The 27,751-nt window shown below is 38.8% G+C and overlaps 1 protein-coding gene across 5 annotated transcripts in view; it reads right to left on the bottom strand.

Moving 5' to 3' along the window:
* LOC109426796 (uncharacterized) overlaps positions 1-27,751 on the bottom strand; it is a 43,582-nt gene continuing 15,831 nt past the window's right edge. For 2 of the 5 annotated variants that reach the window (XM_062853521.1, XM_062853520.1), the window contains exons 2-8: positions 12,951-13,079; positions 11,501-11,935; positions 11,040-11,158; positions 5,426-5,498; positions 4,963-5,355; positions 4,076-4,897; positions 1-372 (exon numbers count right to left, since the gene is read on the bottom strand). In XM_062853521.1, coding sequence (XP_062709505.1) covers positions 232-372; positions 4,076-4,897; positions 4,963-5,355; positions 5,426-5,498; positions 11,040-11,158; positions 11,501-11,935; positions 12,951-13,073 — 2,106 coding nt within the window. In that variant the 5' untranslated portion in view covers positions 13,074-13,079 and the 3' untranslated portion in view covers positions 1-231. The remainder of the gene's footprint in view (positions 373-4,075; positions 4,898-4,962; positions 5,356-5,425; positions 5,499-11,039; positions 11,159-11,500; positions 11,936-12,950; positions 13,080-27,751) is intronic. The other 3 variants (XM_062853524.1, XM_062853522.1, XM_062853523.1) reach the window with 3 other exon arrangements.

Raw genomic sequence — 27,751 nt, forward strand, 5'->3', positions numbered from 1 at the left:
TCAACGATTCTAACGACTAGTTTATTCTCTAACACTTTTCAGTTTCTTAGTAACAAAAACGGTTTTAAAATGTACCTTACTGTTCTACAGTCTACAGATATTGCTTGCTTAAAGTAGTTACATTGTTTTAAAAAAATGGAGGCTTGGACGGTTTTACGTTCGTAGTTAGTTAGAAGGCACAAACTGGATAGTTTTCTGTAAAAAGGAGATTAATTGCTTTCGAGACCGAAATTAATCGTTTTCTTGTTGCTGGTGGCGATAGGTTTGATCCATCTTCAATTGCTCCAGTTGAAGTTGTTTGCGAATGGCGCCCAGCTGGGTTAGGACCCGTGGCGATCTGGGCGTAACCATTGTGCGCTGCACGGCGGGAATCTGAAAGAGGATTTGAAATGAACCACTTCTTTGTTTAGGGACCGCTTAATCAGTAGCCTTAAAATGCTTTATACAAGTTGATGCTGAAATGTAGAACAGAAACCCTGCTGTGGCGGTGCTGTTGGAAATTATAATTTGGCATGCGAAGCTGACTGACGTTTTGAATTATTGCCAATTACACTTACCACACAATTTTCACTTACAGAAAATTTAGCTGTGAAAGAAACCAATCAGTACGAACTTGTCAAGACTGTTTAAAGTGAATCTACAAGAATAACTTTATGTGTTTTCACCATAAATAATAGCATTGCTTGATCTCGTAAAGCTCTTGTAACCTCAGATGTCATTTATATACACTATAGGGATATTCCAGGTCAGCCATACTACTTAGGAGATCAGAACTTCAGGTCTACACTCGTAACAGTAGCCATAACTGTTATACTGAGTAACGTTGCATAATCAACCGTACTTACTGGACCAATCTGAAGTCTATTTCATATTATTATAAACCTTTGGGATATTTAGGGTCGTCCAAACTGCCCTATAATGAAGCCCTTCAAATCTACAAGAATAACTTTATGTGTTTTCGCCATAAATAATAGCATTGCATAATCTGCTGGGATCCGTGAGGCTCTTGAAATCTCAAATGGCATTAAGAGACACTAGAGGGATATTCCAGGTCAGCCAAACACCTTGGAGTTTAGAACTTCAGGTCTACACTCGTAACAGCATATCTGATATACTGAGTAACGTAGCATAACCAATCGTTGTTACTGGATTTACCTAAAGTCTACTATATCTTATAATGAACCTTTGGGACATCAAGGGCCGCCAAAACTATATTGCAGTGTACTGCCGGTGGAAGCATAATTGTCCCATGTGCATTTTTGGCAATATTGAGATTTTGCAGCCCATGACCATGTATCATGGGGTACTATCATATGGGGAATAAAAATAGGTAGTTAGTTCCGAAAATTGTTGAAAAAATGCAAGGCCGATTTGTAACATTCTTAAAAGTGGACGCATAAGCGTCACGTTTCATTGGAAATCCTATGGAACTATAAAATCGCTCTAAAACAAAAATTAGTGCTCAATTTCAAAATTGGTTGATGTTAGAACACGATTCAGCACTTATACTTCATAGTTGAGACAATTTACTTTTTTCGAACTTTGGACGCGATTTTCTCGATTGTCTGTTTTTGCACATGGGACATTTATGCGTCCACCGGCAGTGTAGCTCTTGACAGTAACAGTAATTTTTTTTACATTAGAGATCCAACTGCAATCCAACTGTAATCCAATCCCCCTGGCATTGCATGAGGCATTTCAATATAATTTTGAAACATTCCAGATCAACCAAACTACTTCGGAGACCATAGCTTCAGGTCTACACTTGTGATAATAGCTTTTGCCAATACGTTAATTAGTGTTACATCCTCTGTATTTACCAAAGTAGTTCAAGGAACAATAGGCGTTGTTATTTTTGGGATATAATGGGCCATCGTTACTGTTATGGAGCTTAGTTGATAAAAGCAATCACTGTAACATGAGGTGATTTCGATTGAAATAGTAACATAAAAATTACCAAACAGGATCAATGAACCTCTCAAACTCTCAAGGGACACTTCATGATAGATTTGTGATAATTAAGGCCCTCCGATTTTTCAAAGAGTACACAGCTTTATATCTACACTTGCAATGCTACCCTGCTACACTAAATAATGATACATAATGAACCATATTTCCTAATATTCTACAAAGACTATCAGGCGTTCTAGTGTACCTTTGAAATATTTAAGGTTGTTATTTTTTTTAGGAAACCCTTTTTTTTTTGAAGTCTGTATTCGTTGTAGTCATTATTAAAATTTACGTTACCTAGTCTAACCCATCCAGATCCATAAACTTTTGTGAAACTCATAGCCATTGCAAAATACCTTTGCGATATTTCAGGATTACTAAACTTCCCTACAACTAAGAACTTCCAGCAAAGGTGAAGATATGACGAAGCCGCATCTCGAGCACAAATCTGAAGGCAAATGTGGGACGCGACCGAGGATAGGGACTGCAGCCACGAAACGAGTATTGTCATGAAGAATGGTTCATTCCTAGGTTCATTCAGTTTAATTATAATTGTTATTAACGCTAAATAAATGAAATAGATAGAATCATTACAACAGAAACTTCAATTGCTGGAGATGGTAGATTTTACACGTCATAATAGTTTAGATGACCCCAACCGATTTGATGTCCTTGAAGATTTACTGGAAATGATAGATAACATATCGTAGCTTTTTATAATGAAAGAAGATACCATTACTCGCGTAGACTTTAAGATTAAAACTCAAGAACAATTTGGATGACCTAGGATATCCCGATTGATCTGATACTGTCTTTTCAACATTCCGAAGACTTATTGGACATGATATACTGGATGTTACCCCGGTTGAATTCAGGTTATGAACTCCAAGAGCAGTTTGGATGGCCAAGGATGTTCCGATTGATCTGAGACTGTATATTGAACATTCAGAAGACTTACTGGACATGGTAGAATACAAATCGTAGTATAATGAAAGAAATTATCGTTACATTCACAGGCTTTAGGAACTATACTCAAAAACAATTTGGATGACCTAGGATATCCCGCCTGAGCTGATACTGCATATTGGGCTTTGAGAAGATTTACTGGACATGATAGAATACAAATCGTAGCTTTGTATAATGAAAGAAGTTACCGGTACACCGATTGATTTCAGGATTTGAATTCAAGAACAGTTTGGATGACCGAGGATATCCCGTCTGATCTGATACTGTCTATTGAACATTCAGAAGGTTTATTGGATATGATAGCTTTGTAAAATGAAAGAAGTTACCGTTACACGCGTAGACTTCAGCATCTAAACTAAAGAACAGTTTGGATGACCTAGGTCCTAGGATATCCAGAAACAATATTCGGCATCATATTCTACCCTTTCTATGCTGTTGATCACCAATACCACAGAAATACGTAGAAAAAACTAATGGCGCTTAGGAAAAATTCGACTTCAAAAGGTTTATGGCTAGTTTCCACTTCGTACGTACTGTGCAAAAAGATAGGACAAGTAATGGTCAAGTAATGATTCCGCTTCAAAATTACTTGAGCGGTTCGCAGATGGCAAGTAAGGATAAAAGTGTAACACTCATAACGCCTCCCGTGCGAATCAAATGGAGCTGTCACTTTTCCTTGCGGAAAAATTGTCCGCGCTATTATTCCGTAAGGAAAAGTAACGTTTCTCCCCATACTGGATCAGTTGTCAAAATTACTTGCGGAAAAAGAGGGAATTTTACTTGAGCGCTCTACTTGGCAACACGAAACTTAGCTTTAAGGACCAATCAACGACGAATTCAGAGAGTACAACTTGCAGACATCATCTAAAAGTTGATTTTGAAGTTGCGTTTGTTTCAGTGGAAGGAATATGGCTATACCAGAACATGGTTTTCTGGCTGAACTAATCTGATAACTTGTTTGAAATCAGCTGTTCGAATTGTAGAATTTTGCGTTGGAGTTGGGTTGAGGACTTACTTAAAAAAATAGCATAGGTATCTTGAAACACTTGCAAAGTTCGCCAAAATATTTCCCTTATGTTTGGTTTGAAAACTAAACTTTGAAATTACAAAGAGTGTAAAAAGAAATAATTGTCTAGTAACAAGCAATATAGGTACTCACATCCCACTTCTTTTCGGTGGTTTTCATGGCTTCGCTCTTCAGATTGTCCGGCCGATCGCTGACGTACACTTTCGGCGGTGAAAGCGTAGGAAGCGGTCCCAGCTTGCCTCCGAGCATCCCGGAGGGACTTGTCGTCGTCGTCCCTTTCGAGGCCATCGAGGGCATGGCCATCGTCGTCAGGTTGGCATTCTTCTGCGAGATGAGATTGTTCTTGCGGGTGCCCCGTTTCATCCACAGGGTGTTGTAGTGCTCCACGTACTTGGATATCCGGTCGTCCATTTCGTCGGTGGTCAGATCGTCGGTGTCATCATCCCGGGGCTTGGGCGTCCCTCCGAGCTTGTTGTCCACGAACACTTCCCCGTTGCGAATGTTTACGGACACCTTTGGATCGGGCGTTTTCTTGCTGGGGTGGAAGAGCGAGCCCTTTTCAATGTTCAGCGAGTAAGGTTTCTTGTAGTTGTTGCGGACGATCACCGGATTGAGAACCGCCAGGTCGTGATCGTTCTCGCTTTCGTGGTACTGGATGTCGATGATTTTGTACGGATTCGGCGGTGGGAATTCCGGGGGAGCCGGATGATCCAGATCTTCATCGTCCAGACGTTCCATCGAGCGTAGGAGTTTGGCTCGTTGCCGTTTCAATTCCGATTGGGCAGCTTTTTGAAGGCGGCTGTTCTCCAATGCCTGGTAGCAAATGGAGCAAAGGGTTCGCTTGGAAGAACGCTTCATCACACGGTTACAGTTTGCGCACATCTGGTCAATCCGTTTGTGGCAATTGGCGCAGAGTTCGTGGCCTTCTTTTTGGGAGGCCTTCCCGGTAGGAGTCTGAAATTGCACAAAAGTGAAAACGATTAAAGTTGCCACTACTTTAGTTACCCACTTCTACCAACCTGAGTATGATGATGGTGCCGATGGTGGTGGTGATGCTGATGATGGCGTTCATTTTTTGGAAGAAAAGATCGATCGATATCGGCGCGACAGTTTTTGCAGTACTGGTACCGCTCGTACCCCATGGATTCACTGGAAGAGTCGTAGTCCAGCTCGGACGAAAGGCTGGACGATGCAAAGCTGGAAGGTTTTTCGTTTTGAGCCGAGTTGCTAAAGTAGCGATAGATTTTGTCTTTTTCCGGTTTTTGCTGCGACGGGTCCCGGTAGACCTCTTTGCCATTTTCGGAGAGGGTTTTCCGCTGGTCATCGTACGGGTTGAAGACTTTGTGGTCGTTTTCCAGCTTGGACAGGAGCTGCAGTCGGCGGATGTGGTTCTGTTCGTTGGCAATGCGGATCTGTTTCGAGTAGATCATGAAGTGTGAGTTTTGGATTTTGGGTAAGCGATGGACGTTGAGTGATACTTACCTTTTCTGATCGCATTTTCTCCCTTTCCAATTCTTCCTCAAGTTGCATAGTTTTTAGTTGCTGCTCTAGCCGACTATGTAAAGATAGGAAACATATATTAGAATTAATAGTACATAATTATGCAGAACCTAATTCTTCGGAAGCACTATAACTACCTACACAGAAGTAGCCAACAAAAACTGGCAATCTCATACCAACCAAGTAATGTTTTATTAAATTACGGCATTTTATTTTTTATAGCATCAATTTACGGCACCAAGCAATTCCGTTCTTTTTGTTATCATAGGTGAGCTCACTGCTGATAAAAAAGCAGTACTGCCCTGGAACACCCGTTGAACGCCTCTGAAACCCCCTGAATCCTCATGGAGCGCCCTTGAAACTCATGAAACCTCCAGAACACCCTTGATACCCCATTGAAACCCTAATAAACATTTTTGCTGTACAAGAGTGGAATAAACTAGTCTTAAGCAAACTTTAGCTTAAGAAACTGTTATTCAGCTAGTTTTGTTACTTGGGACCCCAGGAACGCACCTGAAACCCCCTGGAACGCCTTTAAAACCCTGAAACCGTGTGGAACGCCATGAAGCCCCTGAGATCCTCTGCAACATCTCTGGAGCGCTCCTGGAACCCACTACATCTTCCTTCTGAAATCTCCTGAAGCCCCATGGAATGCATCTGAAGTCCCCTGAAATCCAAGGAACATTCCTGAAACGCCCCAGGGACCCTCGTAATCCCTAGAAACACCTATGCAAAGTAGCCGTTTTCATATAAAAATGAACTTGATTGTCAAAAAATGAATATCGCTGAGTCGCTAGTGGCAACGAGGGAATATCCTGGTAAGTTTAAGATAAACTCTCGGGTACTTCTATAGAAGTTGCCAGAAAACTTCTGCAGGAATTCCTAAAGATCTGAAGGAAGAATCTTAGAGGATCTCTTACAAAAATTCCCAAGCATCTCCTAGAAGAATTTCCGAGGAACTTCAGAAGGAATTTTCGTGGATCTCTTGGAGAAATTCCCGAAGAGCTTCTGAAGGAATGTCCGAGGAACTGCTGGAGGAATTCCTGAGGAACTTCTGGAGGAATACCTGAGGAACTTCTGGAGGAATTTCCGAAAAACTGCTAGAGGAATCCCCGAAGATCTCCTGTAGGAATTCCCGATGATCTCGCAGAGGAGTTTCTGAGGATCTCCTGGAGAATTCCCGAGCTACTTCTGGAGAAATGCCCGAGGGACTCTTAGGAGAATTCCCGATGAACTCCTGGATGATTTTCCGAAAACCTCCTGTAGGAATTAGCTTAGAACTTAGTTTAGACTGACTGCACATATCTATGGTTGGTACTCCTTGATTGACCCGAACCAATGATAGTTACTGTGAATATCCTGTAGAAATTCCCGAAGAACTCTTTGAAGCATTTCCTAGAAATTCCAGGATGAATTCCCGAGGATCCTTTGGAGGAGTTCCCGGATTTTTTTGTGGAACTCTTGGAAATAATTCCGAGGAATCATGCATTATTGCTAGAGAACCTCTTGATATTTTTCGGAAGAAAATTTCGTGGAAATTTTAGATGGAATTTCCGGATAATTTTTGTAGTTAATTTTAAAAATCATTGAGAAATTTCCTGGACAATCCTGGAGGGATTCTACCACAATTACTGCAGGAAATCTTCCGTTGCCTCTAAAGGAATTGCCGTGGTCTTTGTGGGGAAGCCATGGAGGAATACCCGGGAAATTCCGGGAGTAACTCTCGGGGGCTCGTGGAGCAATTTTCATGAAACACCTAAAGGAATTTCCTGGGAGCTCCAAGATGCACTCTCGCGGGGACTTCTGTATTCTGATATTGTCTGGAAACTGCTGCAGAAATTTCTGAAGAACTGATGAAGGAATTCTCAAAGATCTCTTGTATGAATTCTCGAGGATCTCTCAAAAGGAATTCTTAAAGATCTCCAGGAGGAATTCCCGAGGATCTCCTGGAAAATTACCTCGACGAAATATCCGAGGAACTCCCGAGAAAGTCCTGCGGGTATTCCCAAAGAACTAACTAGAAATATTTCTGTGGATCTCGTTGATATTCCCGAGGATATATAGGAGGAATTCCCAAGGATCTCCTGGAGGAATTCTCGAAATACACCCGGAGGAGTTCCTGAGGAACTACTGGAGGAATTTCCGAGGAACTCTTAGAGGAATTCCCAAAGAACTCCAGGATGAATTCCCGAGGATCATTTGAATTTCCGTTTTTTTTGTGGAACTCTTGAAAATAAAAAACGGGAAATTTTCGAAGAAAATCCTGAGAGAAACATGCATTATTGATGGAGAACTTTTTAAGTAGCTCTAGAAGTAAATTTTATGGAAGTTCTGGAGGGAATTTTTGGATAATTTATGTAATTATTACCAGTCAAATCATAGAGAAATTTACATATCGACATAAATAAACATTTTCTGTAAGTTTACGCACATCGTTGTTTTGTAGAGCACAGTTAAAACACAGCATGAATTTTGATTTTTAACATCAGTTTTATCACAGAGAACAGACATCCTGGCTAGAACAAATTTCATTCAGAAAGTTGTGTAAGGATTTACATCTCCACTTGAGTAAAGCCTTTAGTACACGCTTTGCCAAGTGTGCATTTTTTTCCGCACGTATAATCCAACACGCCAACAGTGGTCTCAACATTGACAAAACATCGGCAATGTCAAGCGTATGCTTTGCTGTTGGATGATGCGTGCGGAAAAGTTTGTACACTTAGCAAAGCGTGTACTGAAGGCTTAAGGTTGCAAACCACCCAGGTAACAATTTGATGCTGTACAAATGTTTCTCCAACTATTTTGAATCATCCTTTATTTAAAAAAAAGCTGAGGACAAGAAGTACAATCATTTATTCAACTCCTAAACATTTAATTTTGGTGATTTTATTCAACCTTTAGCTGATTTGAGGTTCATTGGAAGGCTGATTTAAGGCTTAATATGCGCTCAACCCTAAAAGGGATAGCTTCATGGCCTCAGTTTCGTCACCTCGCTGAGTGTGTTCCATCAAAGACGAGCTCTAAAAGGCGCCTGGGGTCCAATGGACCCCAGGTATCCCTTTTAGGGTTAATCAGTAATCAATGAAATTTATGAATTGTGTAAAATAAAATAAAAACACTTTCGTTAGCCTATTCTTACTATTAACCGCGTCTATTTCCAGAATACATGTTTAGGAGTGGGAAAACTGGGAATTGAACTCGGATTTCCTAATTTATAGTCACTCACCTTAGCACCTACACCACACACAACTGTGTACATATCCTCGAAAACAAGAGCATTACTTGTTGTGTCTGAATAGGCAAGAACATAAGTTCAATTAAGTCTGTATTGAGGCTAAAGAAGCGATATGGACTTCATGAAAACCATGCTTGGGTCAGCTGTCAAAAATAATTTGATTAAAGTTTGAACAACAGATGATTATTAATTCTGCATGTTGGTGTATGTTTTAACCCTTTCAGGACGGTTGGGTCATTTGCACCTAGCTGACGTGTTCTACAGTGGCGAGGTTGGTGAAAAAAGTCGTCCCGAAGGGGTTAAAGCTGGTTACTCAGATGAATAATATTCTATTCAACTTGATATTCTGCCATCTATGTATTGCTGATTAAAGAGGTTGAACAAGCCATACTTCAGACCAATATTCAGCTGTCATTGTGTTCAGCTATTGACACTATTATAACCAGCCAATGTTCAGCTAATACTCTCACTGTTCAGCATTCATTGTTACTTGGGCAATACATGATTACAACACTAACACCGCTAAACACCATATTGCCACAGTCAGTGGTGAGTTGAAGTGGGGAATTCAATAGGACAGATCGGTGAAGTACTAGATTTGTAGTAATGAGCTAAATTTTAGTATGGTGAGAAGGTCAATTCTCCGTTTCTGCAATGAAATGGTGCAAAAAGCGTGGGTATTATGATTCCTTGCCTAATTTTATGCTGTTTGAGCAAAACTTTGGGCAACAGTGTTGTTGTTTTCTCCATTTCTTGCAACATAAACAACATAGTTATCCAAAGTTTTGCTCAAACAGCATCAAATTAGGCAAGGAATTATAATACCCACGCTTTTTGTACCATTTCATTGCAGAAACAGAGAACTGACCTTCTCACCATACTAAAATTCAGCTCATTACTACAAATCTAGTACTACACCGAACGTGCCCCATTAGTATGGGAAATTAACCGCACAGAGAAACAGACGTCACACTCTCATTGCTTCCCGTCGATCACCTTTTTAACGGCTGATTCAAATATTCAGTAGTAGGTCGATCTACCAATCGCGGCGCTGGTATCGTTTTTGCTCCTGTTTGACGTTTGCTTACTACCGCCATCTAGTGGCGGCCCGGCCAAACACAGTACGTTTAGCATTGGGCGATTGCGTTTCTGTGACGATGTTTGTTAATGAAATTTGTTCTAAGTGTTACGTCTGTTTCTCTGTGTTAACCGATTGCAGCGCCACGCTATTGCCACTAGTGTTGCCGATGAAATAGTCCTTGCACAAAATTCAGATTGGACTTGGATGTCTGTTCTCTGTGGTTTTATATTTACCAAAGCCACAATATAGAGTGTGAAGACATGTGAAGACATTTGAGCGTGCCTTGAAGACATTTGAAAATTCCACCTGGAATACTGTTCGACGGCCTTCTGCCACATCAGTTCCTCAATCCTCCATGCAGCTACGCCACATGATTCACATTCACGTTTGCATTTATGTGAATTTAACGTTGGGGTGGGAAGATGTTTACAGTTATAAAATGCTTATACAACCCATAAAAACATTATTAATACTTAGGGAGCACCCATAAATGGCGTAGCATTATGGACCGATTTTTGACTCCCCTCTGCGTAGCCTATTTTCTTATATCTAATGCATTCGTAGCTTAATCAGAGACCCCCCTCCCTCTCCCCTAAAATGCTACACCATTTATGGACGCTTTCTTAGGTAATCCAACTTAACGGAATCCGAGTTGATATCAGTATTTCGTAATAAAGTCTTTCGTTACTTTCTGCCTTTTGTTACTTTCGGTCTTTTGTGGTAGCTACGTTGGTTTCGGCCTTTCGTAATTCGGTTTTCTGTGTTAATCCCATAATATCGCACACACCCTGTAGATCCTGCAGATAGATAGATTATCCATACAGTGAGGTAATTTACATTACAAAAATATCCTGGGCCCCATCAGGAATCAAACCCAGACACCGCGCATGATTTTGCTAAATAGATAAGTGTTTACTACAAGGACTGTATTGGGTCAAGATATCATTGTTGGGACACGAAGCATGGAACGGAATGCTATGCATAAGTTTTACAAAACTAACATATTTACAGAAGAATCTTTAGGACTTTTTATCGAAACTTCTTCAGAAATTCGCAATTTCTTCCCTTATAGACATATATTCCTTTCAGAACTCCCATAATTTCGGCTGAAATGTCTATTCCGGATACTATCGAAACCGCCATTTTCCGTACATAAATAGCCATGTACTGCCGTGAATCGCATGTCAGTCCCATCTTTGCTGGATTTCCTATGCAAATGGGACAGATATGCGATTCACGGCAGTGTAGGTAGATAAAAATAGCAAAAAATAATAACAAACCTGGTCAACATCTCTTCCTCTAGTTTTTCCTTTTCCCGCAGTCGCTCAACCTCTTTTCGCTTTTCCTCGATCTGTTTGATCAGCTCCTTTTGATACTCCAACTTGCGGCGACTTTCTTCCTGTGAATTGAGAAATCAACGAAAAAAATCGCCAATAGAAAATAAGAAATCATACATACTGGATCAAACAACTCAGGTAAAAATAAAATAGGTATGTCAAAAACAACTAATAGAACAGAACAAAGAACCATCATGGCATTCCCATGATTCACCTCGGTAAGCAGACGACTATCTAACGACTGAAATGTCGGAGTCCATTTATCAAGATGTTGGTATATCAATAATACAAATTTTGAAGGAATCTCAAAGATACGTATAAATTTGGATTGTTGGATTTTCAGCAGTCTGAATACCGAGGTCAATTGAAAAGATGAAAAAGAAAGGATAAGGCAGTAGTAATACATCGAGCACAAGGGTTCCCCGCTCATTCCGAGGAACGAATCGCGCGGAAGAATGAACATTGCTGTTGTTGTTGTTAGTTTTATGATGGTGATGATGGTGGGGACCTACTTCCGCTAGCATCCTGTTCCGCCGGTCGATGGTGTCTGTATTGAGAATGGCAGAGAGGTCAGTGTGGACCAGATCTTGCATGTGCTTTTCGCGGGGGCTACCTTTACGGACGTACGAACCGGCCGTCGCGTCACTGGCTTGCGTTTTTCTGATGGTCGGGATCTGACTGGGGCTGTGGCTGTGAGGGTCCGGACTAAGGTAGTTCTTGTTGATAGCTGGGGCTGGTGAGTTGTTGGCCGTGATTGTTCCCTGATCGGTCATTGTCTGGACGGCTTGGTCGCCGTACTTTTCCATGTACTGCTGATGTTTGGTGGTAACTTGGGGAATCTAAAATGGCAAAGGATATATTTCTAGAAAAATTGAGCAGATTTTCTCAAATTACTTAGTTACCGGTGGAAACATAACTGTTTTACGTAATAAAACAGAGATTTGAAATTGCATGTCCATAGTAAAAGAACTACACATCAGTAACAAATTTTGAAAACGAAGTATAATCAATGCTACACCATTGATTATACGTCGTTTTCAAAATTTGTTACTGATATATAACAGAGGAAAATATCAAATTGATAACAACAGAATCACATAGCCTGTTTTTATATCATAATTTGTTATTGTTAACTTATCAAAATATATCTTTTTAATAACATGTTTTAATGGGCAATCTTATATTGTTATATTCTAGTTTTTGGGATATATCCACAAGATAACACTTCAATAATACATTTTGTTGTGCTACAGTTCAGTTATTATTCTACTTTAGAGAATGTACGAATATGTGATGAACAATAACACAACAATAGCAAGTTCACAAATTTCCTGTTATTAAATTGTAATCGATCTAACAAAACCTGTTATTAAATTAGTCTTCCAGGAACATTTTTTTGTAATGATATTTGTTATTTTGCCGCTTATAACAGACAAGTTTATAACATACATACATAATAAGTTATGCCAATAACATAAAAAAATACTGATTCCCTTATTCAGTTTTAAGCCAAAATAACATATTGTGTTATGCTGTTGATTTTTTCTTCTGCTCGGATAAAATAACTGGTATAGAAGTCTAGAAAACAATTGAATTGGAACAATAACTGTCATGAATGTTTCCACCGGCAATGAAGTGCTAAACAGAAGTAAACTATCGAACTAAACGAATGATAAACATGCGACCCCATATTTTACAAAGCCACTAGCAGAGACTAAAAGCCAAAATTCACAGCTTTGACAAAAAACGAATCATTTTTTCGAATTTCTATTGAAATCATACGTTGTTTTAGTTGTAGAGGTCTACGCAGAAACTGGGAATTGGATAGTTTACCACGTTGGCTAAGTGATTTACATTTTTCAGGTATTCCTGGTACTCGGCTTGGCGGGTGCGGGACAGCATTGATTTCTTGTCGTTTTCGGTCTTGTTGAAGCTCGGGAAGTAGGAATAGAATGTGTCCGAAACCCACTTTTCCATTTCATCCTGTGAAGGGGTAAGAAAGAAGAAAAGTGAAATTAACTCACGTTATGGAAGCTTATTATTGTGGGCGGTGTGTGTTTATGACTGGCTACGAACTTAGTGATTGGAGCTCGTTGACTTTGGTGGGGTTGATGATGTCGGCACGAAACATAAAATATGAATTATGACAAAGTAAATAAAGGACTATTTTGAGAATCTACTTGTGGAATGGTAGTCGAGTTGGTTTCTTAATTCACATGAATCTTGATATCTTTTGCTGATACTTAACTTTTTCTTTTCAATTCGGATATCTAAAAATATCTTGTGAATATTTTGTTTTGAATCATCTGACGAGAGTTCGACTTATTTGACTATTTGCTATTTAAATCTTTCTGAAAGCTCTGAATTAAGATATGCCATTCGACAAACCTGTACCGTTTTGATTTCTCTGACATACACGCAACAGAAACACGTGTTTGATGAACAAATTGAGATTTCAATTATGAAAAGAAATTCACATGCTCCGGTGGAAGTCGAACCCATGACTCCCAATTCGCTAGAAGGGCGCTTCTTTCCTCCAAGCTACGGAGCCACTTGACCATCTCCGTCCCCTGAAGGCACAGAACAGAAATCCACGTGCTCCAGTGGGAATTGATAAATCAAATAAAAACTATGTTATTGTCGCGCTTAGAGTCCGGCGGCGATCTTACGCCGCTAAGGCATATATACGTAGTGACAGTCGCAAGACATAACAAAAGAAAATATGTTCCCGCCCAAAACAAAAGCACGTGGGTTTCGCGAAGTGATTGATGTTTTTGAATGTATTTGTGATGGACGACAAGAGTGGCTCAGTGAAATGAGTGTGCTTGCTGTCAACCCGCATATAATGGAATAAAATACTTTTAGAATCTGGTGACGCTGTTATGATTAGTAACTGCCGCGCTTATATCAGAAGCACAAAGCAGATAATCGCCATATTCTGATTTTTCTTGAGAGGCATAATACTTTTCATCTCATAAAAACCTGTTCCGAAATCCGTTGAGGAGCGCAAAGTTCAGACATTTTTATCAATATTGTGCACTGAAAGAATGCCCCGACCTTGCCGAGGACCCCTTTCTAACTACGGACTCAGATGCAACCCAGTAGACCGACGCCACAACAGCAACGCTATCAGGATTTTTCGCGCGGCCACATAATCGCTGTAAGGGTCAATTTCGACCGCAGGACACCGGTATGAGCTATGTAGCCGACTCCTAACTCTTGGCATCTCTTACTAGCCATTCTCCGAGTCCACGCGCCACCTCTTCTGTAGCTCCAAGACAACGCGGGTAATGGATCATTGAAGCCGACTTTTCCGCTACTCACCGCATCAAAACAAAAGCGCCACCGTATATGGACGATAACACAGTGACAGCAGTCGAGTTACGTCAAACACACAAGGCTACGGTGGCGCTATCTGTTCATTTCATAGTGGCCGTTTTAGTTATTTTAGTGATCCATTGCCGCTGAAACGGCATCCCAGCCAAACTCATTCCTACACATTCTCTGGACATGATTTCCGAAGTTGTCTCCTGCCTGCATGTGGAAAGCATGTGGTCACGCATTGTACGAAAATGCGGGTTCACAAACAAAACGTGTTCCGCCGTTTTTTTTCTAAACCAGCACAAACCGGACATTCGGGAGAAACCTACATCCGAAACGATGTAGATACTGTCGGAAGCAACCATGGCCTGAAAGGACCTGGAGTCATGTGGAATGTTACTTCCCCATGGCGCCTGTTAATCCAACTATCTACTCTCGGGATCAACCTGAGGGTCCACTTTCCTCTGGTGGAACTGTCCCACGCGCGCCGTCATTTGACCATGGAGTTCATACAGGCAGTCCAGCGTATGTCTCTTGTATCACGTATTGCGAAGCATTGTTTATCCTGATAGGTAAGGATACCGATAGTCACCATACCAGTGATGACGCAGAGTGCATCGTTTGACACGGTACGGTACGCGCTCGCAACCCTCAGGCACATAAGCCTTTAAGTAGTTTCCAGCTTACTACGGTAGCTTTTGGTACCTAGCGCCGTGCCCCAAGCCGGGCACCTTAGTATGGACGAGGCGACACTAGCCAGAAGATTGCGCTTGCTGGCACACACCGTAGAGCTTTCGGACATCATCCGGGACAGTGCCACTATAGCTGTGGAGGCTCTTTTGCAGGCGTAATCCACGTGGCTACCGAAGGCAAGCGTATCAAAACCACGTCGTACTAGACATTTAATAACACCGGAACCAGAATGGAACCTTGCGGGACCCTTGAGGTTATGTGAAAGCACTTCCGACCCACCTCTGTGTCTAAACTAGTACTTGAGTCTGGATGTAATTTTCGAGAATCTAGTATCCGGTTATCCCCAAAAGCAGGAGCGCATCGGCAATAGCCGCCCAACTAGCACTATTGAACGCGTCCCTTACATCCAAAGTCACTACTGTACAGTAAGTAGCGAATTCCCCTCTTCTTACACTGGTGCGCTATCTCGTCGGTTTTTGTAATCAACAGGATAACGTCTACGGTCGACCTTCCCTTCCTGAAACCAAACTTGCTGCTCGAGAGACCATTTACACCCTCGGTATACCTCAACATTCTATTGAGGATCTTTTCGAGCACCTTCCCCGCCGTGTCGATCAAGCATATTGGTCTGTATGCTGACGGGTCTTAGGGTGGTTTCTCCGCCTTTGGCAATAGAACCAGGCTCTGCCGTTTCCAAACTTCTGGGGAACTCCCTCGTCCAGGCGGCATTTCTGCATAGCAGACCTGAACATCTCGAGATCCTCTGCAATAGCTACCTTAAAGGTCAGGTTCGGAACTCCGTCCGGACATGGGACCTCACATACGCTAACGGACTTTGCTATCCCCGCAAGTTCCATATCAGTGACCCTCTTCATCGCCAGCCCCAGCCCCGGCTGTCCTATTGCTATCCCCTCCAAAATCTCTGGAGATTGCTCTGTAGGAGTCATTACACCTCTGGTCTCGACCATTACGATCCTGTAGGCATCACCCCACGGATTCGCATTGGCACTCTGACCGAGACCCTCAAAGCAGACCTTTTTACATGCCCTTATCTCGGACTTTAGCGCAACTTTGGCAGCGGCGAACACCACTCGCCGTTCGTTCCGTTCGCCCTCAGTTTGTGCGCCGCGGCGCAGGTCCACAATCGCTTGAGTTCACCGGCCGGTATTGTCTCCCATTTCTAGGATGGACTTGCCTAGGCATGGTCGCATCAAACGCGAGAACACCGCTACCAGCTCATCCCCGCTGGTTTCGCTCACTGCGGAGCGCCTCCCTTTATACCCCTTCTTCGAAGTATGATGCCTTCCACCTTCGAGGGCTTGTCCTTGACCTAGATGCCCATTCCTCTACCCGCTGCCTGCTGTTGTTGTAGTCGATGCCAGGTGATCGCTGTGAGTATAGCCATCGTCTACTCTCCAATTATGGTACCGACATTAGCCAGGTCGACATCTAACATGGCCAGTCAGCACGGTCGTCATACAGGCAACTGCTAAACTGCTCGATCGGCCACCGCGGAGACGCATAGCAGCTACAGAAGAAGACCCCGGTTACTTTGGTGACCACGAAGCCCTCATAGGTAGTGGACACCAACTCCTGGACGGGGTATTTACCCGTCGTCCATATCGCCACTATTTTTCCGGTGAACAGGCCATCACGCAGGAGGGTTCAGTTCAAAACTATATAGAATCATCGTGTGTAAAAAGTAATAAATAGCAGCATTTTTAGACATGAATCCGAAGTTACTTGGAAGGTACTACTGTATGTGAACTTTGAAGTTCCTAAATTACTTTAAAATGAATCTGCTTAGAAGCAGAGCCATAGCGTGGGGTTGGCCAGGTTGGCCCCCGCCAAGGGCGCCTACCTCAGAGGGGCGCCGAAAAGGCCTAAGACTAGAAGGAAACTAGATGATGCTAATTATAATTACATATTATGTTTTATAAAGAACACTTTATCAGATGAGTTGACATTTGTGTTCAATCGGATGATCCTTATGTTTTCTGGAATGTTATCAAGATTTCACTATTTATTATATTTGAGATTATATTTTATTCTGAGCATTTACCATGATATTAGCAGGGAGTTTATCTACCATTTTATTTTGAGAAACCATTTTCAAAATTAAAGTTTTTTTCTAAAAATTCCTAAACATTCTCACTGGGGATGTTCTGAGATTACTTCCGAGGATTTTCTTCGCATTCATTGAAGTATTTATTTTATTCCTTTAGAAATGCAGGAAGTTATCTAGAATGTTTTTCAGAAATTAGTCAAACGATTCCTCCTGATATTTCTCTAAGGATTTTATTAGATAATTTTACCTTAGTTATGTCAAGGTGTTTCAGCAGATATTCTTTCAAAAAATCTTTCAGTGATAAATTAGTAAATTTTCTTCAAGGATAGCCTCAGAAATTCCTGAGTGAACACCCACAGATTCCTTCAATAATTCTTCATACTTTTATCTCCCAATATTTCTATTTTACATTTTATCCTGGGTTTCTCCTGGAAAATCTTAAATGAGGTTCTTTAGAAATTTTCCAGAAATCTTCCTACAGAAGATTCCTGCAAAAATATCTATAATTATAACTTTGAAACCCTTCAGTAATTCCTATAGAAAATCCTGCAGAGATTCCAGATTTCTTTAGTAAATAATTTGACTAGAGGGTCTTGCCCGGGATTTCCCGGGACAAAAATCCCGGGATATCCCGGGATCTGAAAAATCCCGAATCCCGGGATATTTTTCCGAAATTCCCGGGATTTCCCGAAAACTGAAAAATGGTAATAATGTATACTACATTTCACTTAAAATCTTCATTATTAATGTTGCAATTTTTTCATTCAATTGTACGCTATCTGGCAGGTCTAGTGTATTTTTTTCTACGAAAATCAAGCTTTTGATGAAAATCCTTGTAGTTATACCACTGATTTTTTGGCAGCATATTCATACATTGTTATTTTTTTACTGAATCTACAGGCAGAAGCAGAATATTAGAATTGGGAATCTTAGGATTTATTTTATGCTATTACTAGATTGTTCGGGTAGTGTTCCTGGAATTTATAACCATGTTCAACATTTGTAGTAGCAGATTTTGTATATTTTTTCATTTACAAAACATGTGAAGTATGTAATGGTGGAACTTCTGCAAAGTTTTCATTTAAAAAATATAGTGTGCATCTTTTTAGATGTTTCTGGAGTAAACCCTTAAGAATACTGTATTGATACATAATATTCAACTGACCTGAGCAAATATTTGACGCATTTTCCATTAAATTATGTAGAATATCCAGAGGTATATAATTATGGAAAATGGGCAAACAATTCAAAACTTTTGCAGGACTTTTTAAAATATTTCCGATTAAATGTATTAAGACATTTTCTTCTTAAGTCCGGGCAAAATGTCCTGCGGAACTCGTTTCAATATTCTAGTGAAACAGCGTACCGATTTCAGGTTTTCTGCAGAAATTTCTTCGGTGACTTTTGAAAAAAGAAAACAAGGAAATGTGTATAATAGTCGAGGTAAAAGCACAACCTAGCGCCAGAGAGACCAGATCTTTTTGGGCTGATTTTTTTTTCAAATCCCAGAAAATCGTGCAATATCGAAGTGTAAAATTAAGAATAAAATGAATCGTGCAATAAAATTGAAGAATATTTTCGAAAGTATCGATAAAAAGCTGTTTGTATTGCAAGAAATCAAAATGCTGACAAAAAGTTATAAGAAATTGCCGTTTGAAATTTTTAAGTCACTCTTGTAACATTTTTCCACTTAAACTCTGTCAGAGAAAGTTTCAAATTTTTTTTCCCAAAAATAACATAAGAAGCTCAAGCAACACATATATTATATAAGAGATTCTGCAGCGCAAGTTTTTTGTATAGAAGTTAATTTGACGTTGATTAATTTAATAATTGATGCAGGAGTTCTATTAAGCCTTCATTCATTATATTCTCTAAGAATGTAAATATAGTAAGAAACGAATCCAATGAAAACTTTTCTTGTAATTCCTTTTAGAACATATTCATGTCTCAGAGCAAATTATAAGACATTTCTCTAGAAATATCATCATCTTTCTGTCAAAAACTTCGATCTGATAAATATGACAGAATAGCCCAAGTTAACCTATTCCTATTTTTTTGAAAATAATGATTACACTAGTTTACAGCCTTTTTGAACTCGGTAAGCTAATGATCGTTTTTGGTGTAGAATCATGCCCTGAGTTCAAAAACGCGAAGGAAAAAAAATACAGTAAAGCGGATTTTTTTTTTCGACTTTCCATACAAGGTTGATGATTTGAAATCGGTTTTTGTTCTATTTATAAGCAGAGTCGTTCACTTCCCACATCTCATTCTCCGAAATCAATGCTCCGATTGAGCTGAACTTTTTTACTGTAACTCGCCTACATATGATATGTCAAATAAACGTATTGAAAAAAATATATTTCTTCAGGTATTTTTGGAAATCTTGCCAAAATTTAAGGAGATCGCCAATATCTTGAATTTCATCAATCTAACGCAAAACCTGCCTTCAGATCGAAATTGATAAAAAAATGTTTTAGAAATCGTTGTATTTTGTATCGTTTTTAAGAAATTTCGATTTTTCCCGGGATCCCGGGAAATCCCGGGATTTGGAAAATAAAAATCCCGAATCCCGGGATTTTTTTCAGTCCGGGAAACAAGACCCTCTAAATTTGACCAAGTATTCTTTCAGAAAGTGTTCTTAAGATTCCTTTAGAAAGAAAAAAAACGATGATATTAGAGCTTGGGAAATATTCAGAAATTGTTCCATGTTTACTAGAGATCCATACATTTCTGCTACAATTTCTATAGAAAACATTTAATGAATTACATAATAAATTCCTTCAGAAAACCATAAATATAGAATTTCTTCAGAAATATATACAGGTTTTCCGTTGGAAAATCTACCATTGATTTGTAACAAAATTTCTTTAAAGAATTCGATTGAAAGCCTTCCATGGATTCCTTCAAAAATTTCTTTGGGATTTCTTCATAAAATTTTCTACGGATTTTTTTAGAAAATCCTCAAGAGATTCTTTAAAAAACTTTTACAGGAATTTCTTCAAAAATTTCAACAGTCTTTCAGAAATTCTTCCAGGGGTTCTTCACAAATTCCTTCATGTATCACTTCACAAACTACTACAGAAATTCCAGTAAGAATTATTACAAGAATGCCATTGGAAATTCTTGCTGAAATGTCTCCTGGATTTTCATATGAACTGGATATTCAAGCAGAATTCCTTCAGAGATTCCTGCATAATTTTGTTCAGTAATTCCAGCAGGAATTCTTCCACAGATTCCAACAAAAACTCATATAGAAATTTCTTCGGGAATAACTTGAGAGCAGAACCAGCTGTATAGTAGTTTCTTAAGCTAAACCTTGCTTAAGAGCGGTATATTGCACCCTAGTACAGCAAGAATGTTTGTTGGGTTATCCAGTCTATAGCTTGTCTAATGATTACCGAAAAGTTTCTCACAGATCTTCTGGGAAATATTGTCATTAAATTTCAAAAGAAACCTCTGGTTAAGTAATTGGAAAATTCTGGTAAAACCAATTGAGCTAGTCGCCGAAAATTTGTAAGATAAATTGTATGAGTTTTCCTGAAAACCCCTGAAAATCAATTGAGTATATTTTTTAAACAATATTCAGTAGAACAAAAAAACCCAGAAAAGAAAAAAAACCTGTAAGATATCTTGAAGAAATGCATTCATCATTTATGTCATTTCTTATTATTGTGTTGGTCTTAGTGAAATTTTTGAAATGTTGCCCTTACATTCGTACAAGAGAAATAAATTTTGGAAAATATTTGGGAAACATCCATTGAACTCCAAAAGAAAAACACGAATGAAAAGTACCGTAAGAAAATAAAAAAAAAAAATCCAGGGAAAATTTGTTTTTTTTTCGAAACACCAAAATCCAACTTTTAAAAATTTTGGAAAAAATGAATAACTACAACCTTTAAAAAACACAATCACTAATTGTCGTGGGGCGCCAATCTGTATGCTTGCCAAGGGCGCCATGGGACTACGCTACGGCTCTGCTTAGAGGGCTAATGAGCAACCTCTGACAAGCTGCTTAGCTCATTAAGTGCCCTTTTATCGAAAGTTTTGGTTACTTGGATGTGTAGAATTGTAAAAAGTTTGGCATTTCTCAAATTTCATCAGGAACATCTCTAGCGATTTTATGGTTTCGTTTCATAGAATTTTAAATCTATGAGAGATTTTTGGTGGTAAACATGTCTTTAAAATAGATTTCTGGGGTTTAGGTTTTTGATTGTTATTTTTATACACAGTTTTAACTTGGTCTATAAATAGATACAAATTTAAAAGATTTGCTGACTTCTAAAAATATGATCAAAATAACTATTTAAATAACCCTACAATCACCGACGTTAATTTCTCTTCCTTACACAAAATTCAGGATGGAAGTCTGTTGAAAAGGTCCTTCTGAAAACACGAAAATAGCATATATATGAAAATATTATCAAAATTGACGGCACTGTGCCTGATTTTTTCGCGAAATTCTGAAAAAAAATGGTGGAAACATATAATATGCAATATTTTGGTGAACTCTCGTCTGCAAAGAAAATCACGTTTCAATTATTGCTACATGTTGTGAAAATCTCAATGTAATTTTTTGTTCTGCTTCCATCGTCACTTGAAGTAATTTATTTGCTGAATCCGAAATCATTTGACACCGATTTTCTCCGAATTGTTAGCTTAGCTTAGCTGACTGCACATATCTATGGTTGCTACTCCGTGATTGACCTGGACCAATAATAGTTGCACAATGAATCAACTGAACGATTGACTGGGAGTGGTCAACAATTCTCACTGTGCATGCTTCAGAGGCTCTTTTTAACGGTACAATAACGGCGACGGCCACGTCCTTGCAGTCAGGTTGGAAGAAGAAAGGAATATTAGTAATAACAACCTTTGTTTTGTGAAAGTTGGCGTTTACCGCACGTCTTCACCAAAGGTTATAGTTCGCTTTGTTCATTGACACCGGTTTTCTCCCAATTATATAGAAAAACTTTGATTTCTTATCCAATATTATCTCGAGGGAATTCAACATTTCTGCCTTCAGGAAGTACTCCGTGGGTTCTTCCAAAAAATCTCTCAAAATTTAAGCCTACAACTCTTTTAAAAAGCTAGGTTAGCCTAAAGGGTGATACGGTCAAAATTTGGTCAAACAATTTTTTTAATAACTTTAGACTGTGTACACCAAAACAGCTGATTTTTGGACCAGTAATGCTACATTATATGTAGCTTATACCATAAAATTTTCATCAAAATCGATTGAGTATTGGTTGATATATAGATAAAACCATCGACCTACCTTTTTAAAATTTTGTACAAAGGCGCTCCATAGTAAATTTTCGGAAATTTAAGGTCAGTAAAGCACAATTATGATGATAGAACTACCAATACTGCTCCGATTTTTATTAAAATTTTACAGTATAATACTATTATGTAAATATGTTCTTAGTAAAATTTTGAGCCATTTTGTATGAATACTTTCAAAGTTGTAGCAGTTTGAATATGAAAAAAACTGACCGGGTGCCACTTAAGCAAATATAACTTTGTAACGGCTGGATCAAATTGAATGAAATTTTTACATTACATTTTGATATGCATACTTCACATAAAGAAAAATTTTCATTGAAATCGGTTAAGTATCTCTGGCTCTATAAATAAAACAGTAAAAATGTGTGAATCCTCCTTGCACAAAATTTTAAAATTGCAGATCTCAGGGTTCAACAATATCTCCGCAAATACTAGACCGATTTTGATGAAAATTTTATGGTACAAGCTACATATAATGTACCATTACTGATCCAAAAATCAGCTGTTTTGGTGTACGCAATCTAAAGTTATGAAAAAAATTGTGTGACCAAAATTTGGCTTGACTTGACAAAATTTGACAAAATTTGACCACCTAAACAAATATAACTTTGTAATGGCTGGATCAAATTGAATGAAATTTTTACACAACATTTTGATATGTATACTTTACATACAAAAAAATTTTCATTGAAATTGGTTCAGTATTTCTGGCTCTATAAATAAAAGAGTAAAAATGTGTTCTTATTTTTCAATCCACTTTGTACAAAATTTTAAAAATGCAGTTTTCAGGATTCACAATATCTCCGCAAATACTAAACCGATTTTGATGAAAATTTTATGGTATAAGCTACATATAAAGTACCATTACTGGTTCAAAATTCAGCTGTTTTGGTGTACGCAGTTTCAAGTTATGAAACTAATTGCGTGACCAAATTTTGACCGTATCACCCTTTAATATTGCTGTAAATATCAGGGATTCTATAGGTTACTCTTCCGGTGATTCGAGTACTACTTCCAGAAAGTCGCATTTTGTCGGTAAACTTTCGAAGATTTCTTCACAGATTCCGTTGAAAGCTCTTCAGTAGGATTCTGCTAATGTACTCAGGAAATCTGTTAGAAATTTATTGGGAGATTCCATCAGAGAGTTTTTCAGAAGTTTCACTTGTTCACTACCATAAGCTTTTTTTTGGAAAATTCGCTATAATTCCTTGTGTTGTACTCATTCTTCAGCTTAAAACTCAAAACTCTAAACAGAAGTGGATAGCTCTGATATTGCTGTGAGTGTGAACTCTGTCAGGCATTTTTCAAGAATTTTCTCTATGACTTCGGCCAAAGGGATCAAATTTAAGGGGCCTGGCAGAAATTATATAGAGTTCAACTATTTAAGAATGTCTCAAGAATTCCTTCAGCAACACACATATTTTTAAACGTAATAATCTCTTCGCCGGAAGTAACGTCTGCAGATTTACCGAATTCTCCAGGAATTCTTAGAAGGCCTTTATGGACTTCTTTGGTATTTTCGCTAGAACCCTGCTGTCAGGATTTTCCTAACAAGATTCAAAAAGTCCTTCAGTAAATCTTCCAACCAATCTGAAAATTTCGCCTAAGAAATATTCAGATTTTTTTTACATGAATTTATCGAGAGCCAACAGAAACTACTCAAATTCCTGAGAGGCAGCCTGTCCCAAAAATATTCTGTTTTATGTTGCAATCATTCTATTCAAGACTTGCTTGTCTTGTCTTACTGCATTAGGTACCTACAGGCACCATAAAGATTTTTCCCGGTGCCTCTTACAATTTTCCGTATATTTCCCGTATTTTTCCCGGTGTTTTCGAATTCCCGGGTTTTTCCCGGTTTTTCCGTATTTCCCGGATGGATGGACACCCTGAATTTAGCATAGAAACTTTTTAGGCCCAATCTGACGAATCAAGCACAAAACCACGCTGCATTTACTGAATGATTTGTTGAAGAATTCTCAAGAATAGTGCTATGTATATAGTGTACAGTCAGGTCTTTTTTACGCGGTTTTGATTTACGCGGCTGCGTAAACGAAAACTCCATACAAACAAAAATTTCATCGTCTTACTTTTGCATAATTCGTCGAGAAATGGTGAGACTTTTTTTACGCGTTTTTTTTTTAATTTTGAACTGGTTTTTTTACGCGGTACGTATCATCCGCGTAAAAAAAACCTGACTGTATGTGTTGTGTATATCATGTGGCGTGGCAGGCACGAAGGAACTCGATGCCAAAGAAAGTCAAGGAAATATCCTTTATGAAAACTTTGAAAAGTTTCTGGACCGACCATGAATCGAACCTACTGCCCTCAGCATAGTTTTGCTGAAAAGTCGTGCGCTATATACACTATTTAAGATGGCATACAAAGCAGAAGCTCCACGATGTTAGAAAAGTTAGTTACCTTATATGTCTATTCCATTACCACACGGGCGTTCAGTAACATATGATATCGATAAAGAAATTGACACACTTATCAATAGTTTTCGTACTTCGTTACTGTCATCACTTTTCGTTGAAGCTTCCATTTCACAAACAAAATTGCAGAACGCAATGACTTTTTGATGAGTTTTCCATAGTCTCGACAAGACTATTTTCATACATAGCCTTAATGACTGCATAACAAAAAAAACAATCGTTAGCTCCGCAGAACTACTCCTGATTAAAAATATAAAAGTTTTTTCTGCAAACCAACAACTCCTAGGTATTCCAATAACAAACCACCAAACTAGGCAAGGATGACACATTTCATTTCCATTCGGTTCCAGGCCTGGAATTAAAACCACTTCCGATCCTGTCGTAAATTTCCCATAATAGGAAACCGCAATGCACAGCCATTTCAACAGTTTTGCAGCGAAAAAGTTGTAAAAATAATTTGTTTACAACTTTCACCAAACTAACCAACTAACAGCAGACGCAACATGGTAACGTGTGCACAGGACATTTCATTTCCGTGCCACAACTTTCCAATCGACCGACGCGACACCACTAGTACCAGCGACTGGGAAAGGAAAGCGAAACTAGCGCGATTAGGCTATTCCTCTAGGCTGGGCTACTTTCGCTAATTTCATCAAGAGGGGTAATCCCAGCGAATCTAGCGATTATCCTGGACCTGGTAGGCGGGCGGCACACAATGGAGTCATTCACATCAAATGATAGGACAATTTCCCATCGGGCCGGGCACATTTGTAAATCTGGTAGGTATATGGAGCAGATAATGGAAGCTAGGATAAAGGTAGTGGATCTCTATTTTAGTTTTGACGGAAGTACACATATGGTAGTGAAACATGCATGCTCTCTGGGTAATTGCATGTTCACAATCGCGGTTTAAAATCATTGATAATGAATTTATTTAGGGTGCACCAAACGGGCGTAGGGTGTTCCGGTAAGTGTTGAGTGCAGAGAAGAGAATTGTCAGACATTGTTTTTTTTTAAATCCTTAGGAATCTGCCCTCTGCTCTAGCCTTAATCCTATGACTTACTGGAGTAAGACTAAATTTTCGTCATTCTCTAAGGAGTCCTATGTCCTATTTAGAATTTAGTAACTAAGCGGGTTGAATGCGAAGACTTCTTCATTGGATAACTGACACTGAGGAAGATTACAAGTGGTAGTCGAAATACGCGTATCTGTCAAAGGATAAGCATAACAGGACGAAATTAAAAGGTACAAAACTAAATTACACTCATTCGAAGACGGTATTCTGCTGAGAGGATTCGAAAAATCGGTACAAGATTTCGTATAATGTAGAAACATATTGTAAAACGTCTACCACTCTCTGAAAATGGTCAAAAAATATGATTTGGTCGTAGTTGTGTATTGGAAAGTCGGTCAAATTCTTCGCAATCCAAATAAAATCATGTGTTCAAAGTACTGTTGATCAGAAAGATAGATGTAGCTTTAGAAAAACGGCCAACATATTTCGATCAATATTTTTGATGAGTTGATAACAATTTTGTCCATCACAGTGGAACGTCCAAACGCCATCACAATGCAACGAAGAACTCTTTCTCTGTGGTTGTGTAATACGTTGTTTTGGATACTGACGAAAAACAAAAACAATTCGTTTCAATGATTGAGCAGCTTTTACTGCATTCTGCAGCATTGACATCCAACTTTAAAGCGCCACTCAGAGCTTTTTGTGGAGTGTGAATGGGAGGTCAGTTCAACAAGTGAATATGAAGAAGTCTAGATTGAGTTTAAATAAGGGCGAAAGTAACATGAGCGAGTTCTCTTCATCGACTCTCTCTTCTTCAAATTAAAGTGACAAAATGCAAGTTTCATGAAACTTTTTTACGCTTAAACGAAAGATTGCGATGCAATCTAGCGTCTAAGTGTAAAAAAGTTCGTTTGAATTTGCATCTTGTCACTTTAATTTGCAGAAGAGAGAGTCGATGAAGAGAACTCTCTCATGTTACTTCCGCCCTTATTTAAACTCAATCTAGAAGTGCAAATTGAACGGTGATGAAGAACAATTCGATTAGCTGCTGCTTTGGTACGGTTACCCGAGCAAAGGCGGATAACAAAGTGATATCACTTTGATAACAAACTAAGTTATCGGTGTTATCATTTTATTATTTTTGTTATCATCTTCTTCAGTTGATGATAACCAAATGATAACAAATTTAGTTATCGATAATTTAAGTCTATCGCGATAACATAAAAATTCTAAATGATAACAAAATATGTTATCGGCTTTCAAACGTATATGTCAAAGCTTTCTCAAAACTGAGAGTCTGATGAACCTCGAATCTAAAAATAGTTTCCGCTTTTCACCTTCAATGCGACTGTAGTACAAAAGCGTAGCCTTCAATTACTCTCACTCTCACTGAGTCCCGTTGGTATAGGGGCTATCGGCTGCGACTGACAATCACTCGATCAGGGTTCGAGACCCGCCTCGGCACAATAGTTGAAAACATTGGTTGCAAATTATAAGAAACTTTTTTCAATTGCTTATGATATCGGTAAAGTAGATTTTTACTATTTCGGTCGATAAATAGCTCTGAATGATAACTAATTGATAACAAAACCAGTTATCAATCATCTGTATTTTTTCATGTTGATAACTAAATGTAATGTTGAACAAAATATTGTATAACACAATTAGTTATCAACTTGAACTCAATGATAACTTAACGTCTTATCATTTTGGTATTCGCGAAGTAAATTTAAGTTATCATTTTTGTTATGTTGGCTCTTAATTCAACCTAAATGATAACAAACTCAATTATCAAACGAATGATAACCAGGTAACAGAACTTGTTATCATTTTGTTATC

The sequence above is a fragment of the Aedes albopictus genome, chromosome 2 (genome assembly GCF_035046485.1).
Source record: "Aedes albopictus strain Foshan chromosome 2, AalbF5, whole genome shotgun sequence".
NCBI classification, from domain to species: domain Eukaryota; kingdom Metazoa; phylum Arthropoda; class Insecta; order Diptera; family Culicidae; genus Aedes; species Aedes albopictus.